Source organism: Palaemon carinicauda, chromosome 6 (assembly GCF_036898095.1).
Source record: "Palaemon carinicauda isolate YSFRI2023 chromosome 6, ASM3689809v2, whole genome shotgun sequence".
NCBI lineage: Eukaryota > Metazoa > Arthropoda > Malacostraca > Decapoda > Palaemonidae > Palaemon > Palaemon carinicauda.
The window spans coordinates 91,454,063-91,472,665 of NC_090730.1; the positions used below are offsets into that span (position 1 = coordinate 91,454,063).

General features: G+C 42.7%; 1 protein-coding gene across 1 annotated transcript in view; it reads right to left on the reverse strand.

Annotated features, from left to right (window-relative positions):
* Positions 1-10,028: 10,028 nt before the first annotated feature.
* The window catches only part of LOC137642598 (UPF0488 protein CG14286), a 46,578-nt gene continuing 38,003 nt past the window's right edge, over positions 10,029-18,603 (reverse strand). The window contains exons 2-3 of the mRNA XM_068375295.1: positions 10,594-10,728; positions 10,029-10,408 (exon numbers count right to left, since the gene is read on the reverse strand). Coding sequence (XP_068231396.1) covers positions 10,173-10,408; positions 10,594-10,728 — 371 coding nt within the window. The 3' untranslated portion in view covers positions 10,029-10,172. The remainder of the gene's footprint in view (positions 10,409-10,593; positions 10,729-18,603) is intronic.

The following is an 18,603-nucleotide window of genomic DNA, read 5'->3' on the forward strand; positions in this document are numbered from 1 at the left end:
CTTTCTTGTAAAGCCATTCACTTGTTCTTCGGCTCCAAACAGCCCTTCCACGCAGATATCTATTGTCTCAGTCAAAGGAATATTAGTGAAAGAGACTCCACGTCAAAGCTTGCCAGTGTACATTTTCCCAAGTTTAAGTTAGAAATTTCTTTAGCAAATGAAAAGGAATCCTTCACTGTATATTCATTCAGTTATTGGAGCTATTACCGGAACCAAAAATTCAGCTGTATTATAATTGTGTGTCCCAGCCTGGTTCTTGCACCGTATTCTATTTTAATCAGAGTCTGGAAGTCCGGGGAGTCGTTCACTAAACTGTGTGGTGGCACAGTCCTAGTTCAATGACCCTGCCGTGAAAGTAGCTGGTGCATCGATCCAGCATTCTTGGTTTCCCAGGAACAACAGGGAAGATAGTTCCGTATTCCTTAGTTGCGGCATGGGCTTGCCTTCCATATCCGCCTGTAAGGTAAGGCCTACTACCCTACTACCTTGGTGGTACATGGTGTCGTGGTTTGCCCGTCCACCTCGAATATAGTGTACGTACCCTTATGAGGGGTTAACATGGTATTGACAAATTCCCACTCATTTAGAGTCCGGACCCAGGCGGACCGAGCTTGCTCTTTTGGCTAGATAACGGTTTCCTTGGGAACCTTGTCTACCCTTATTAGCTCTTCCACTGACGGGCGCTCGTATCAAGGGAAGGTGAATTGTAAACCCGGCGGATATCATTCAAAATCTTCTACCGGATGGGGACCATGTCCTGCTATTGTCAACATGCCCTCTGAGAACGGGGCATGAAGAGCCAATCGCCACGGGTCATTCTAAACGATCGCCGGGAGCTTTGACGCGTCCAGAACCACAAACTACCGTTGTTGTGGTAGTCCGGACCGCAAGGATTTTCTATCAGATTTTCCTGATTTTGCAGTCCCTGGCCCAAATCGTCCATAGACTGCAGGCGATCGGCAATTGGACCAAACTGGGACTGGACTACACTACTCAAGCTCTCCATGAGCTGGCTCGAGAAGGCCACCGGATCGAAATCAAGTTCCGACGTCTGCCCCTTTGAGCTTCTTGCTCTTGACCCCTGATGTGGAGGATTAGTCCCTGCTGAGTCCGTCAGTAGCTTAGAAGCTGATGATGGTCTGGTTGGGAGTGGTTTGGGTAGCCTAAAAGGCTTGCCTGCTTTGGGTAGGGCCTACCTCATATGTTTACCTTAAGAGGTCACTGAGCATGGCACCCGGCATGAGATCGGCAGACCTCATGCCCACACGACTGCTGCAGCTCAGCAGTGCATGCTGTCTCCTGACAGCGTACCACCTGTATGTCAATTTGATACATGAGTATCATGCTTGATTTCGGCACAAAAACTGGTGACATATATAAGTTAAATCCGCCGTGTAAAGCTCAGCAGAGTCGTATTCTTTCTTACGTTTTACAATGGTACCCTAATATTCTGTTTTCCTTCTTCCACCATCTCCTGTCATCCAAAGTATTGCCATTACAAAGGTTTGAAACTGGTAGAAATGGTGGCTGGATTAATCTTGGACCAGTCTGCCATCTCCAGAGAGAAAAATTCTACTATGAAACTTCTCTCAATCTTCCCTACCCCTACAGGAGTAGGATGTACGTATTGATGAAGAAAGGTTTGGAACAAGGAGATACAAGGAAATCAGAATTAGGGACACCAATACTGTTGCCAGAGTACCTGGTTGGAAGTATGAATTCCCACTGTTGTAAATCCGGCCCGTAACAATATAAATTCAAGAACTACAAAGCTCCGTCTGTAACCCTCTTCCCAGAACAATCATACCGTAAATATTCTCTTATATAAGGGATCAACCTACGGGATCAGAACAGGGTAAAAATTTATCTGAATCTGATCGAAGAAACATAGTAACTATCTCATGGATACAATTTCAAGTCATCCCGGCCCTCACGGGGTGGAAGAATATCGAAGATGGAATTCCGGGAATAGATAGATACGCGGTACGTAGCAAGGCTCATACTCAGTCCGGCTTGACTGGTGGCCATCCATGACTAACCGAGGAGAGAGCGCTATTTGCATCAACTCACAGATCGTGAGAGCTATCTTTCTCTCTCAGCTGTCTCCTTCTCTCACTAGTGTTTAACTGAAGCCTACTTCCCGAGGTTAGGGTGCGGCGAGTAAGAATTTCACCGAGGTGACTACAGGGGGAGGGAGACAGCCGAGTAAGATAATTTGGTATATGAATATAAAATTAACTTGTGCCGGGAACCCTGGCGAATTACTAAAGAAATTAAATCCCGCCGTGACACCCAGGAGAAAATCATGCGTGCTTAAGCTAAAGGAAATAATACGTAATAGCATTCAAAAAACATGTTGCCCCTCTGTCATGAAAAGGTAGTCTTTATTATGAGTTTCTCAGCACACGGGATACCCACCGGGATGGGGAGCGTAAGCAAGAAGTGACAAGCAGACTAGAAACAACCATCGAAATCCGTAGACTCCGGAATGCATGAAATTAAATGAACTACTTTAAACCTAATAACAGAAAAGGCGAAAATAGATACCAATGTGGCGCCGGAAAACATACGTAAATCCGGTGCAAAAACCCAATGCTACGTAATTAATGTAGTGCCGGAAGACATGCGTCGCCAAAAACAAATGCTATGTATTAACTCTAACATACACTATAATCTCCATCGCAGCCCCTCTGTCTCTCGAACCAACCATCCATAAAATTACGTAAACAAATATAGGATAAAGGTATCAGAACAGAGTAGGATGTATGAATCCGATCAAAGAAACATAACTACCATTAGTAGATACGATTAACAAAATATCCCGGGCCTCCGGAACAGTCGGATAACAAGGATGGATAACCCAAGAGAGGGGAGGAGGGGGAGGGGGGGAGCCGCAAGGCGAGGCGCATACTCAGTCCTGCACGCCTGGTGGCCAACCAAGACGAAACAAGGAGAGAGCGCTACCCGCGATGATGCACTGAGCAAAAGAGCCAGCCCCCACCTCGGGTGACTTCCCATTTTCTAAAAGCATGTGACTCAAGCCTACCCCCCTATGTAGAGAGTGGCGAAAGGTGTAAAGGGGGAGAGGACACCAATGGGGGGGGGGGGAGACTGGCTCGAAATCAGGTGACCACTGTGATCGAAGGGGGTGGTACTACCCTCCAAAACACAAAGGAAGACCTGATGCGAAGCACGCAAACAAAAACAACATATAATGGCTGACGTGAAAAACAAATAAAAACAATAAAAAACAATGAAATTCAATTAAATAAGCTAAATCGGCACACTGAGTAAAATGGGGGGAAAAAGGAACACGGCGTAAAAGGAATTAATAGCCAAACCTTCCAAAATCGGGTAGATGCCAACTTGGAGAGGAAACTATACCATTTTAAACAAAAACTAGCCCTCCAAAATCGGGTAAAATACCGATCTGGTCAGGCAGGACTAAAATTAATTAAAACGCGTTCCGATTCCCCGTAAAAACTAAAAAACTATAAATTCTTGCATGAAAGGCTACCGGCCGAAGCCGCTAACTAACACTCCCCAAATAGCCTAAATTAAACACAAAAACATGCCAAAATATTGAATTAGATGTCCAGAACACAAAAATAAGACTACAATTAGTATAAGGAACAAATAAAAAGTCTTACAAAACAAGAGATCCTGAGGAAGCAACACCAAATGGCCGCATACACACCCATAATCAACAAAGCGGCTGAGAGAAAAATCAACAAGGTTATTAAATAAACGTGTGTCGCTACCTAGAAATCTCAAACAGACAAATATAATACTCAACTTGGGAGCAGGGATCTCCAAAACGCCTGACATCTTCAAAAACACAAAATAACACAGAGCTACGAAAAACACATCCAAACGTTCACGGGTGCTTAGAAGTAATGATGGAAGAAAGATGGGCAGTGGCTGTAGAGAACGACACCTCTTAGTAACGGGGAATGTTGAGGAGGGAGAAGTCTAATTGGGAAGGGACCTCTGGTAGTGGTTTCACTCGCCCCAGTTTTTATACAGACACCCTATAAGGGTGAGTGAGTTGGGTATATTCCTGGTATTCCCTGCAACTTTTTTCTCTGGTATATTTAGCAGTATTTATACCTTAGAAATGGGGCTTTAAGGAGCATTTCACGGAGCGACACAGGTTGAACCCAGAAATAGATTTTTTGCTTCACTCAAAATCTGTTTAATATTGTAGGGTAAATTGTAAGCTGATTTCTAATCAGAGTATTGAAGGCTAGTTAGTACCTGGCGGCACTGGTACAGTTGGCATGCCGCCGACTGAGTAAGTACCTGATGGCACCGGCCCAGCCGGCATGCTGCCGGCTGGGTTAGTACCTGACGGCACTAGCAGATAGAGAGAGAGAAAGCATGGAGTGAATGGCTGCCTTATTACAACGTATGTTTACAGTAAATAAGGATGTAAGTATATAATCTTACTGCCTTCCTCCAGAAAGAAGGTTCAAATGGAAGGGGAGAATGCATCATTCAAGTTCCCATCCAGCCGCAAAGTCCGTTGCCGGCATTGCCAGTTACAGGACTGTGGATGGCAGTCCAAGGGAGGACTGAAGAGCCTTCAGCGGCAGAGGGGTCTCCCACCGGCAGGCGCCATAGCCGGCACAACCTTCCCGGATCCTTATGTCCATAAGGGAAAGACTGAGTGGCTAAACAGCTGCTTATGTAGGAGCCCGGCCGGTCCCGCAAACCCATCCGGGAAGCGGTGAGATTGCAGGACGACGGCCACAAGGAATGCGATGGCTAAGTCATCGCTAAAGGACAGAGGGGGCAGGGAAAAGGGTTCTATATAAAGTGTGAAAGAAGGCGGCAAGATTGCCGCCCCTACCACACAAGGAAGAAACTTTGTTTCGATATCGGCGCCATCTTAGGCGGCAGAAGAATATCTAATTCTTCAGCCTAGGGTCTGCCGAAGTGGTGTTAAGAGGCGCTTCTCAACATAGGAAAAACATCGTTTCAGTGTCGGCGCAGTCCTAGGCAGCAGAAGAATGTCTATTCTTCAGCCTAGGATCTGCCAACACAGGACTAGTCTTCTAGACCGCAGGGGAGAAGGTGGCGGCTTCATACTACCACTTCAGGTGCGACCTAGGGAGGCTTAGCCTCCTATGCCGGCAGGGGAGTGACTACTCACCCTGTAGCTCTGCTGCCGGCAGAAAGACAGAATACTCTGAGGTTCTGTCGAAAACCAAAGCCGGGCTCTCGCCGGCAAAGGTGGGAGACAGAAAACCCTAGCCTAGTCTAGCCAGAGTGAACTACTCTACGGCAAGACCAGAAAGGGTTGCCGCCTGCGGTGGCACTCAGAGAGAAGGAGGGATTACCCTTAATTCTCCACAAGAGATAAGTATCGAGTTATATGATTCTAGGAGATGTACTATCTCCTGTTGAATCGATAAAACGATACACAAGGGTAAACGGGGATAATGTCTGAAAGTATACTACATCACCTAAGCTAGATGGCCTAGGCAAGACGAATCTCGGTTACCTAAATCGCCGAAACTCTAACGTACACGATCGACAAAGGAAGAGGAAATTATGCATAAAATATATATCTTTACTAGTATAATAATGCCTAAATAGCTTTCATAAATTACTAATGCTATTACAACCGGGAAATCATTCTGCTAACTAAACAACATATGCATAACGAACGATAGCGCCCATGGCGCCTCCGGTAACAGGCCTAGCTCCTTAACACAAATAAATTACTCTAATTTCACTGTGAAGCAGGAGCTAAAAATTATACACTGTAAAGAATCAATACTCAACCTTCCAAAGGCAAAAGAAGTTGGATATTGCCTAATAATCCTCAGAAAATCAATCAAAAATGTTAGATCAACAGGGAACACCATCGTGCGAATTCGCTATAAAAATAGGAATAACCGCCATCTTGGATATGGCGCCATCTAGATACTCAATAGTAGTATGGGAGGAAGGGTAACCTTGATAACATCTCCCCTTCTAATTTGCCACTCTTCCCCCTCGAGGCGAAAAAGCTATTCGGGGTGAAGATGGCTATGTGTCGTATCAAGATATACGTCCGCTGATTTATGCAATATCCTTAAGAGGAATTTTAAGGATATTCGCGCCAGGAGTTAGAATTCTGGAGACCTAAAGGTAAATTCTCTGGGAATATTGCTGTAGTTCAAATATCCCTTGGAAGCTACTACTGTAATAGGAACCTTCCATCAGGACGACATGGCTGGAGCCCAAAAAATACTTTTTATTTACTTTCGGTTGGCATCAGCTGATCTCAAGGTCATGCTGCCGTATTACAATTATGCGCACATATAGTACGAATAACACTGATTTATATAATTTTCTTGACGTTCGAAATCTCTTCATAATGAATATCATATCAGCGCCAATATGTTATAGGGTATCACATTCTCCATACATTTCGTTTATAGACCTCATTATTAGTTATAAAAGGAATATGCACCTCTCTCTCTCTCTCTCCGTATTTTGATTTGTAATTCAGTTAAATCTTCATATTTCTTTGAAAATTATCAAAAATCTTTATATCATTATTCGATGTTTCGATTATGGGAATAGTAACGCATTGGAAGGAAATCACTTGATTTGCCTTTTGCCTTCCGCCAGAAATATGATGTCATCAGACTTTTTTCTTAAATTTACGGTAAGTTGTACTAATCTCATAACTAATGATAAAGACCACTCAAACACTTGATATCGTTACTCGGTGTTTCGATGATGGGAATGCTGTAATAAGATTACTCAGTAACACAATGAAAGGAAATCATTCGGTTTGTCAGCGCACTTCCGCCAGATACATGACGTCACGAGACACATGACGTAAACGCTACGAAGAATGACTAGCAAAATATGTAAATTCATTTTCTTTTTTCTTGCAAGAAATGAAAAGAAAATACTAACTTACAAAGCAAAAGTATTTAATTTTTATAATGTAAAAGGAAATATATTATTTTCAAGAAAATATTTGTCCTTTTAGTATACTTTCTTTAGCTAAACATCGATATATTACCAGTGATTTAATAAAACTAGCGAACAGTCAAATTTATGGTACGCAGTACTCATGATAACCGATACAGACCCACAATATACTTTGTATCGTTACTTAATATTTCAATAATGGGAATACTAACATTAATCGTTAGTCTATTGGAAGGAAATCACTGTATTGCCCAGTCGCTTTCCACTGGTGATGTGACGTCACTGTACATATAATATGAGCTCGACAGATATTAAAACTTTTCTTAATGTATTTTTTACTGAAAATAGATACTGAATATTAACAATAAAAGAAAATAATAATTTAGCAGGATAAATTAGTTTATTTTTAAACAAGGAAATATTCCTCCTATTTCCGATGGACTTGTGACGTTATCACCCTGAAAAAAATCGTCGTAAAGTCGAACCGTCATAAGTCGCATAGGTCGTAAGTCGAGCATTACCTGTATATACATGTATAAGAAAAAGTAGGTTAAAAGACGAAAATTAATGGCAGTCCAGAATAGGCGAGGAGGGAGAGCGGAAACAACCGCTCTCCATCCGAGCCAAAAGTAAAGTGAGGTAAATCACAAGTGTGTGAACGGGAGTGGTAGCAAGCAAACCCCCCCCCCCCCCCCGCTGACTAGCGGTGTGGGTAGTTAACCCTCGCTAAATTTTAATGGCTCATCATTTCAGCTCTGCCGAAAGTATAACCCCTAATAAATAGCGAGGTTTGTATTCCAGTTACGGAACAAATAATGTTTTTAGGTGTTTTTTCAGAGGGTGGGAATGAATTAATTTTTTTTTTAGTTATTTTATATGGGAAATTTTGATCTGAGATACAAGTAAATTGACATACGAGCTCGAGTCCCGGAATGCATTAAGCTCGTATCTCAAGGTATTACTATACTCACATGCAGATTCCACAGAACATTGTTTACCATGGCCAGGTCAAGATCGCATGACACTAGATGCACTAGCCATTGGTAAGCACAATCGTAGCAACAATAATGATAAGCACAATTAGTGACATTGATAAAAAAAAAAAGACACAATGCACTATGTACTATACGGGTAATTCAATGTGGATGATGTAAGTTGTGATCCTAATAGCAACCAGGATAGAAGTGTGGCCTACCATGCAGCAACACATAACACTACCTAGCAGTGAAGTTGCTAGGTAACAAATTATGATGCAATCTAACCCTCTTTCTTTTATTATTGTCTGGTCATAGAAAATGGAACTAGGAGTAACCCATTTGAATGATTCAGAAGTTTGTATCCTTATAGGAATGAAATAGAAATAAATAAAAGATCAAGATCGTGTAGTACTTAGAAAGGAGGAAGACATTGTAAAGAGATGGAAAGAATATTTTGAATAGCTGTTAAATGAAGAAAATGATAGATTATTAAGAGAGGATGGACTGGTGAATTTTGGCATGGTAATAAGTTTCTCTAGGCAAGAGGTAATAAATGCACTGAGGAAGAAGAAGAATGGGAGGGCAACTGGACCAGACATGATTCCTGTAGAGGCATGGAAAGCCTTAGGAGATGAAAGAGTGGATATACTGTACGATCTCATGATAAAGATTTTTGAGCAGGAAAAGATACCAAATGAGTGGTGTGGAAGTATATTGATCCCAATCTTCAAAGGGAAAGGTGATGTCCAAGAGTGTGGGAATTACAGAGGTATTAAATTGATGTCCCACACTTTGAAGATACTGGAAAGGATGATAGATGCCAGACTAAGAGAAGAAGTAGAAATAGGTAAAGAGCAGATGGGATTCATGAAGGGGAGGGGAACTACAGATGGTGTGTTTTGTCTGAGGCAACTAATGGAGAAATTCTGGGAAAAGCAAAGAGACCTGCATGTGGTATTCATTGACCTTGAAAAGGCTTATGACCGAGTCCCAAGACAAAAGGTATGGAGGAGTCTGAGGGAGAGGAGGGTGCCAGAGAAGTACGTTCGACTGATACAAGAGATGTACCGTAGTGTATTTACTAGGGTGAGGAGCAGTGCTGGGGAGACAGAGGGTTTTGAGGTGAGAGTAGGATTACACCAAGGGTCAGCTCTGAGCCCATTTATCTTTAACATAGTGATGGACGTTTTAATAGGTAAGGGAGGCAGTACCATGGAACATATTGTATGCAGATGATATTGTTCTGTGCGCAGAGAGCAGGGAAGATCTGGAAATGAAATTGGAAAGGTGGAGGCAAGTACTGGAGGACAGAGGAATGAGAATAAGTACATCTAAGACAGAATATATGTGTACCACCAGTGAGGGGGATGATAGAGAAAGTATTCATCTTGGGGGAGAACAGATAAAGAGAGTTGATAAGCTTAAGTATTTGGAATCCTTTGTTAACGCTGGAGGAGGTATGGAAGATGAAGTTAAACATCGGGTACAGGCAGGCTGGAGCAACTGGAGAACAGCCTCACGAATTCTTTGTGACAAAAAAATACCACTGAGGTTAAAAGGAAAATTTCATAAGACAGTGGTAAGAACAACAATGCTGTATGGAACGGAAACAGCAAGCATGAGGAAGACAAAAGGAGAAGAAGATGGATGTGGCAGAAATGAGAATGCTTAAGTGGATGTCTGGGGTGACAAGAGAGGATCGAATAAGAAATGACTACATAAGGGGGTCGACAAAGGTGGTGGAAATATCAAAGTGCATGAAGGGAGGCTGAGATGGTATGGACACCTGATGAGGAGAGATGAGGACCACGTTGGGAGACATACTATGGAGATGGAGGTTCAGGGAAGAAGAAGAAGAGGGAGACCAAGAAAGAGATGGAGGGACTGTGTGAGAGGAGACCTACAGAAGGGGATTGATGAGGCAGAGGCACAGAATAGAAAAAGATGGAAACGGCTCATCCGCAACGGCGACCCCATATAAAAATGGGAACCAGCTGGGAAGAAGAAGATAGGAATGAAATAGAATTTGTAAACATAAACAGTATCTTTTCTACCTACAGTATTTTGTATGGCAATATGGCACAGGGTTTACCTAATGAAAGAAAACAATACAAATTCATATAATTGTATAAACCTTTATTTTATGCTTTTCCATACATGACATTTAAATGATCAGGGGAATTAAATGTGTCAATTGATCGAAACCAAGACATCTTTTTAATAAGTAGAAAGCAAACCTAATTACTTTATGTGTTTACATTAATCAGGAAGAGAAAAATTAAACCGAAATGTTTTTCCACTTTCACTATTAAAATCTAAAGTACTAGATATATATTTTTCTTTTTCTTCAGAATCACAACTTTTATTTTCATCCAAGCTACTCACACCTGCTTCACAACTTTCAGTTTTAATTGTTGTATCAGTGTCTGACTTCACTTTCTGCCTTAAATATTTTGATTTATTTGGAGCAGAAGTAGTTTTTAGAGATGGTGGAGCTGAAAAATAAAATATAGTTTGTTAATAAAATCTCAGGTATGATAATAGTTTATTGAAAATAAAACCCAGGATCATTAAAGATTGATATAAATTCCACAAGGTGCTGTATATCCATATGAACAAAAAATTACAATTTACGTAAACATAAACATCAGGTAATAATAGCATAAAATAAAAACTTCACCTATTTTGACTTTCTTTTCCTCATCGGCCATTTTCTTGCGATAGTCCCCAAATAATGATCTCATTAGTTGCCGCTTTCTGATCAATGGTGCTTTAGTTCCAGAAAGAATCTTGTATGACTTGAGGATATCTTCAGCTGCAATATTGTTAAGATGGTAATTAAGGGATTTTATAATGAAAACTCAGTACCTGTAATCAACCAATATTTGTGATCTTTTAATGTCCAGGTGCACAAATACTCTTAACAAGAAAATTGTTCTTCTGTGCATGTATGGGATAAGCCTTAGGATTCAGTTAAGGAAAACCTAATTCTCTTTTGACACATACATAAGCTATAAAGAATAGTGAGTTTAGTAGGTTTGTAAAATAGAAAAAGAATTGTTTTGCAACAAATATAGGTGTCTGACTCAGTCTCTCATAGGAAATACAAAAGCCTGCAACTCTAACTATAAACTTTAAATTAGAATTCAGTTATCAAATCAATCTACTCATAAAGTTTCAAAAGGAAAACTGCAGATTTATACTGCCAAAAGGTAATCTCAAGGGTGGGAAAACAAAGGGCCAATAATATTCTTCAATCTTCTAAATACATTCCAAAAAGTCTAATCCTCAATTAAGTGGAGGTGTCATGGTACTTATAAGGTAGGGGCGAAAGGAGTGACATGGTTGGAATAGGTCATTGGATCACTGATAACAATGGTTTTTGTCTACACAGATAAATCATTTACAGTTTTTAAGGTGTGAAACTGCAGAAAAATTGCTTCAGGATCTTTGAAATTGAAAAGTGTAAGAATATTCCACCCAGTCCAAGTCAGGGGTGAAAAATTTCATCTTTGCCATCAAAAATGTCATCCTCCTCCACCAACTACCCAGAAATTTTTCACTTCCAACTCACCTTCAGTGTTCTAAAGTAGGAGAGATCCCAACTTCAAGGAAAAGTGTGTTAATATCATTAATAGAGTTTATCATATAATTTCTCTCATTTTCTCTCTTACTATAAAAAATGGTATTTTTTTTTTAGAATAAATTTTTAAACATACCTACCTGGTAGTTACATATATATATATAGCTTTATCCCGCCGATTCGTCGCGCTCACGGCAGAAATTCAAAATTCGCGGCAATCGCCGACAGGTGGCCAGGTGATCATACCAGTGCTCCCTCTATCCAGGTACCTGGAACCATTCCCATTTGTCCTCAGAAATTCCATGCCCCTGTTTTCAGCGGGGAGGAGGGAGGGACCTTTTATATATGTAGCTACCAGGTAAGCGTATTTAAAAATTTATTTTAAAATGAAAATACCATCTTTAAATATGTAACTTCCCTGGTAGTTACATATATATAGCTGATTGACACCATTGGTGGTGGGTTAGAAAACCACAACACCATCGGGAATTCGTATAATTATTAACCCTTTTACCCCAAAAGACGTACTGGTACTTTTCACAAAACTCATCCATTTACCCCCTTGGATGTACTGGTATGTCCTTGCAAAAAACTGCTCTTAAAATTTTTTTTTTGCATATTTTTGATAATTTTTTGAGAAACTTCCGGCATTTTTCAAGAGAATGAGACCAACCTGACCTCTCTACAACAAAAATTAAGGCTGTTAGAGCAATTTAAAAAAATATACTGCAAAATGTGCTTGAAAAAAAATAACCCCATGGGGGTTAAGGGTTGGAAATTTCCAAATAGCCTGGGGGTAAAAGGGTTAATTGCTACAAATTAGCTGTACCAATAATCTGGTTCCTACCTGATAAGGAAGCTGGCTTCATAGTTTTCCTGCATGGCTATCCTGGCATAGCCATGGACAATGATCTGACCACCTGACCCAATAACACATTAGAAACACACTCCATAAAACCTAACTTAGACTTGCATCCCAGACCGCGGAAGGTTGCAACAACCTTCACAGAAAACCTGTGAGATCAAGTTCAAGAAAAAGCAAGTGTATATAAAAAAAAAGGTTATAGGTTAGAGGCAGTAGTATCCTCTCCAACTACGGCGCCGGAGGCAACGTACGGACCCAGGGAACAACAATCCTCATATTGGGTCTGTACCTCCTTAAGGTAACAATCTGCGAAGATTGACTTGCTTCGCCAGGATGTCGCTTCCAAAATTGATCTCATAGACTTGTTGTGTCTATAAGCCATCGAAGTCCCCACAGCTCTTACGTCGTGTGCTTTGACTTTGAGGATTGGGAAGCTTTTCTCATCACAGTTCTGGTGAGCTTCCCTTATTAAATCCTTTATAAAGAATGCCAGTGCATTCTTTGAAAAGGGTAACAAAGGTCTCTTCACCGAGCACCAGAGGTTATCTGCCTGCCCTCTCATGTTTTTGGTCCTCTGCAGATAAAATTTTAGGGCCCTCACTGGACAAAGGCCTCTTTCCTTTTCCCGTCCTACTAAATGAGTTAACCCTGGAAAGGTAAAGGATCTGGGCCATGGCTGCGAAGGATTCTCGTTTCTGGCGAGAAAACTTAGTTGTAGAGAGCAGACTGCTTTCTCTCCATTGAAGCCTACATTTTTGCTAAAGGTTTGCAATTCTCCTATCCTCTTGGCTGTTGCCAATGCAATCAGGAATAGGGTCTTCTTAGTGAGATCCTTCCACGAAGCCTTGTCGAGAGGTTCAAACCTGCTCGAGGTTAAAAACATCAGGACTCATCCAAATTCCAAGAGGTGGTTGGGTTGTCCTTCCTCTTAACTGTCTCAAAGGACCTTATGAGGTCCGAGAGATCCTTGTCTCCTGACACGTCAATATGTCTGTGACGGAAGACGGAAGCTAGCATGCTGTGGTATCCCTTGATGGTTGATACTGCTAGTTTTTCTTGTGTTCTTAAATGTAACAGAAAATCTGAAAGTTGAGTTAGAGAGGTACTGGAAGAGGAAATGTTAATTCTGCACCATTCCCTGAACACATCCCACTTGGACTGGTACACCTTGATTGTGGACGTCGTCCTCGCTCTCTCGATTGCTCTTGCAGCCTCCCTCGAAAAGCCCTTCGCTCTTGCCAGTTTTTCGATAGTCGAAAGGCAGTTAGATTGAGAGCGAGGAGATTCTGATGGTATCTCTCTGTGTGGCTGTCTGAGTAGATCGTTCCGACAAGGTAACGATCTGGGGGTGTCTACTAGCCACTCCATCACTTCTGTGATCCAGGGTCTCATGGGTCAAAACGGAGCTATCAGGGTAATGCGGGCGTTGTTCGATTCTCTGAACTTCATGACTCTGTCTAGGATCTTGAATGTGGGAAAGGCGTACGTGTCTAGTCCTTCCCACTCCCTCCCTATTATCCTCAACATTCAGTAAACTTTCAAAATACTTCGCCCACCTTTACCTTGCCTCCTCTTCTTTTAACAACCTTCCATTTACATTTTTCACTGTCTATTCAATTCTTGAACCAGCCTTCCTTACTCTCTTCACTTCTTTCCAAAACTTCTTCTTATTCTCTTCATATGAATGAACCAATCCCTGACCCCACCTCAGGTCAGCTGCGCTCTTTGCCTCACTTACCTTGCGCTTTACTTTCACATTTTGCTCTCTATATCTTTCATACTTCTCTACAGTATTACTCTGCAGCCATTCTTCAAAAGCCCTTTTTCTCTTCCACTTTTTACCTTCACTCCTTCATTCCACCATTCACTGTCCTTCCTCATGCTGCCTCTAACAAATTTCTTGCCCCACACATCATTTGCAATCCCAACAAAATTTTCTTTTACTAACTTCCACTCCTCTAAATTACCAGTTTCTCTTACATTCACTTTGTCATATGCCATTTTCAACCTTTCTTGATATTTACTTTTTACCCCTGGTTTTATTAGCTCTGCAACCCTCACTAGCTCCCTTTTACATCCACCTGCTCTATTCCCCGACTCTTTTGCTACAACTAATTTTCCTTCCACCAAAAAATTATCAGACATACCGTTAGCCATACACCTAAACACGTGCACGTCTTTCAATTTTCCAAACATTCTTTTAGTTATCAACACAATCCATTAATGCCCTTTCTACCACCTTTCCATTTGCCACTCTTACCCATGTATACTTTTTTATCTTTCTTTTTGAAAAAGCTAGAACTTATAACCATCTCTTGCTCAACACTCATATCTACCAGTCTCTCACCACTCTCATTTTCACCTGGTACGCCATACTTCCCAATGACACCTTCTACCCCTCCAGCGCCCACTCTAGCATTTAAGTCATCCATGACAACTACATAATTCCTTCTACCCAGTCCTTCTACACACCTATTTAATTCATTCCAGAACTCATTCCGCTCTTCTTCGCTTTTCTCACAACCTGGTCCATACCCACTGACAAAAGCCCAACATTCCCTACCCAACCTAACCCTTACCCACAATAACCTAGACGATATCTCCTTCCATTCCACTACTTTACCTGTTATCCATTCACTCAGCAATAAAGCCACACCTTCTCTTGCTCTTCCCCTTTCAATCCCAGACACTCTACCAGATATTTCACCAAACATCATTTCACCTTTCCATTTTATCTTTGTCTCACACAAAGCCAATATATCCATCCTTTTATTCCTAAACATACTTCCAATCTCACATATTTTACTCTCTATCGTACTACTTTACATCCATGCACATTCAAACACCCCAAAACTAGAGTGCGGGGAGCAGTCACTCTACCCCCAGCTCCATCCCTTTGATGTCTCACAGGATTATAATACAGGAGGGGGGGTTCCCAGCGCCCTCGTCCCGTCCCTTTTAGTCGCCTCTTACGACACGCAGGGATACGTTGGCGCTATTCTAATTGTTTTTATGCCCCTGCGGCCACAGGGGTACTGAATATCATAATATCAGTTCGACCAGATCACTGAACTAGAAAATTTAGCTTTTCATAAATAGAGTAGAGTTGAATTATTTGCATTTAAGAATTTAGTCTAGCGCGAAGTTAAAATGGTAGCTTTAACTGAAAAAAATAAAAAAATATAGGTTTTCATTTCCAATGCTCAATCTCAGTAAATTTCTCCCTAATAGTGTTATATTCTACACATCACCCTTTGTCTTTTAGTTAATGTTTAGGTACAGTTATCTGCATGAATTCTAACACACACCAAGGTGGGAGAATGGTCGAAATTTAGAATGTATACTGAAATTCATAGAGATACTGTACAAGGAATCACCAGTAATACTAAACTTTTTTATTTAGCTAAGTCCATATTTCAGTTATTGAAATGTTAAATATTCTATTAAAACCCAAACTTTGTCCAGTTTAGTCGTAGGACTAGACTAGCAATAGGTAAGAGATATAATTTCCTCTGGGACAAAAGGTACGTCTAGATTCCTGCCGTTGGGTTGCCCGCTTTTTCGTGCACACTTTCTTTGGCCTTGAGGTGCAGATGGTTGCCTCTGCTGCTGGGGTGTTGGTTAATTATGCATTAGGTAACTACTCGTTTGAAAAGAGTGTCCTGACTGACTCTTCTCCATCGGTTTGCGACCTCCCGAATGTCGTTACCATTGAACAAGGAGGGACCGTTCGTTGGGGGCATTCCGGAGTTTTATAGCCTTCCTCTGGAATCTTGAGACTACAGCATTTCGTCGTCTCAGGGCCCAGTTGACCCACTGGGTGACCACGTAAGGAATTCAAGGGTCCTCGCACCTAAGAGTAAGAAGGCAAATAATGTCTCTCTCCTCTTGGGTGCAGAGAAGTACTCGTTCTTCATGAGGTAACTGACCATACCCAACCAATGGTCCATCCTGGAGACGGATTGCAAGGCACATTTAGCACCTCGTTCCATATTGGCAGAGTCCAGCGCAGAGAACTGGACTGGCAGAGTTGCTAGTTTGGACAAAGATGAGCCTTGGGTCAGAGACACAATGGCTGGATTGAGTGGAAAGGGGAAAAAGGTCGTCTCCCACCACCTCATAGTACTTTCTCTGCCTTACATATGGCGGAGGCAGAAGCTTAAAGGAAACCACAGCTCGAAGAAAGCGTGACGTACTTATAACCTAAGAGTACGGTCTTTTCTTCGCTGCCTTAACCCCCCCCCTCGACCAAGGAAGGGCTACCTCAGACTTGGTAGGTCTCAACGCGTCCGAAAACTGATCCATCACCGTGTCCTTGCCCTCGGCCGGAATCTCGTTAGGCTCTTCCAGGTAACTAACCTTCCTGATGCATGCGACCACCTGTAAATAGATACCGTCTGAGTCTTTTTGCTCTAAAGGAGAAATTTTCTGGCTGGAAAAAGCTGGCAGCGCTCCGTCTGAGTGTTCAGAGCCATCGTCAAAAGGATTTTCCTCTACCAAGCTAGCACCCATAGTAGCCCAGGTGGGTGGAGGTCAACAACTTGGTTTCTTCACGCTGAAAAGTGGGCTCTGGGGGGTAGTCCGTTATGTCTCAGTCTTACAGGAGCGGAGTGGACCAATTAACGTTCCCCTCGAGTCTGACATTCATCCATAGGATGTCAGTTCTTGGGCAACGTCTTCGAGTCCTTCCTCTCTCTTGGGCGAATTTCAAATTCGTCCGATAGGGAGGAATCCTCCTTCCCGCCCTCTTCCATTGGTTTCGTGCCTTCAGATGTTTCTGGAGGAGGAGAAACCTTCGCTAGCGAAGCAGAGGGTTCTTCTCGGTCCGCTTCTATATGCCACCTACAGTTCTCTGTCAAAGAGACCTCTGTAGGGGATTTAGATCACCTACCCATATGAGGGTGGATTGTACCTGCTGTCGGGGGGTGACGGCCACTAGGTTCCTTCTCTTCCTCTTGGTCATGATCGCAATCATGCCCAACCTCTCCCAGGCTGGATCCTGTATGTCAGAATTCTTAGCTTTGAGGCAATCCTCAAACCTTAAAGCCCTCTGGATGACAGGAGGAGGAGGAGGTAGTAATTGTTTAGCTATGCTAGATCGCCTCGGGTCCGCTAGACCGTCACCCCCTAACGAGGTACCTTCAAGGAAGAAAACTTTGGTGAGGGGTTGGCTGGGATACCAACTTTAATAAAACTAAGCATTATCCTTGGCTTCCCTGGGCCTAGGTGGTATGCCCTGGAAAGGGAGAGGATGAGCAGACTTCGAATCGTGCTGTAAGTCCTGGACCCATTGCCCACCTGTCAGTCGTTCTGGTTGAGCGGACTCTACGTGAAAACGTTGACGATGATAAGATCACTGTCGCTAGGTGACGTGAGTGCGTTGATCAAATCTTCCTGAAAGAACACAGTCTTCCTATATGTTCTGGCAAGGTGAGGAATGGTCATACTGTACATCGTAGCACATGCACTTATACCATATCACTCAGGTGTGGGAGCGTGCTTGCCAAGTGAGAAGTGGAGGTGAGAGCTGTCTTGTGTCTCTCCTCCCTCTCTCAGGTGAGCATTCACAAGGTAACCGACCACGACTGTGAGGGAGGGCGGTTGGTGAGACAAGCTGGCTCACTCGCCTGCCTCAACTTGTTTCTTCTCCCTAGAGTAGGGATCTAAGGTGTGCTAAGTCTTACTCACACGCTGAGGAGCTTTGCTCTCGTAAGGGTTATTGCGCTTACTCGACTCCAGCAAATAAGCTCTCCTTCCCTCTTCGATCGGAGGTAAGGCGCACAATGCTGCGTGAGGCCTCTCAGACCGAGATGGAGTTGCACAATCCTTTATTGGTGCGTCCAGGAGAGGGGCTCTCCTGCTCACCTGGTCTCCTGAAGGAGAAGAGCGCATCGTCTTCCTCTCCCCAATGGGCAAGGGAGGAAAGGGGGCTGAGCGGTTGAGCGACAGCAGCGAGGTGGGTTCCAACTCAGATGATTTAGTACCTGTAGGCCACGTCTAATGAGAGACTAGCCTAGCATAGCACAGAGCCCTTCGCTGTCAGTGGCGGGCACGATGACGATGTGGAAGAAAAGGTGACAACCTCCTCCCATCCTAATCATTCAGCTTAGAAAAGCTGTACTCCGATGGACTGGAGCGGGGCATGGACAAGTCTAACGTCCTTCGGCAAGAGGGAAGGTCGATCAACACTTTTCCTTCTGATGGAGCCTCTCCCCATGGGTGAAGAACAAGACGATCAGGAG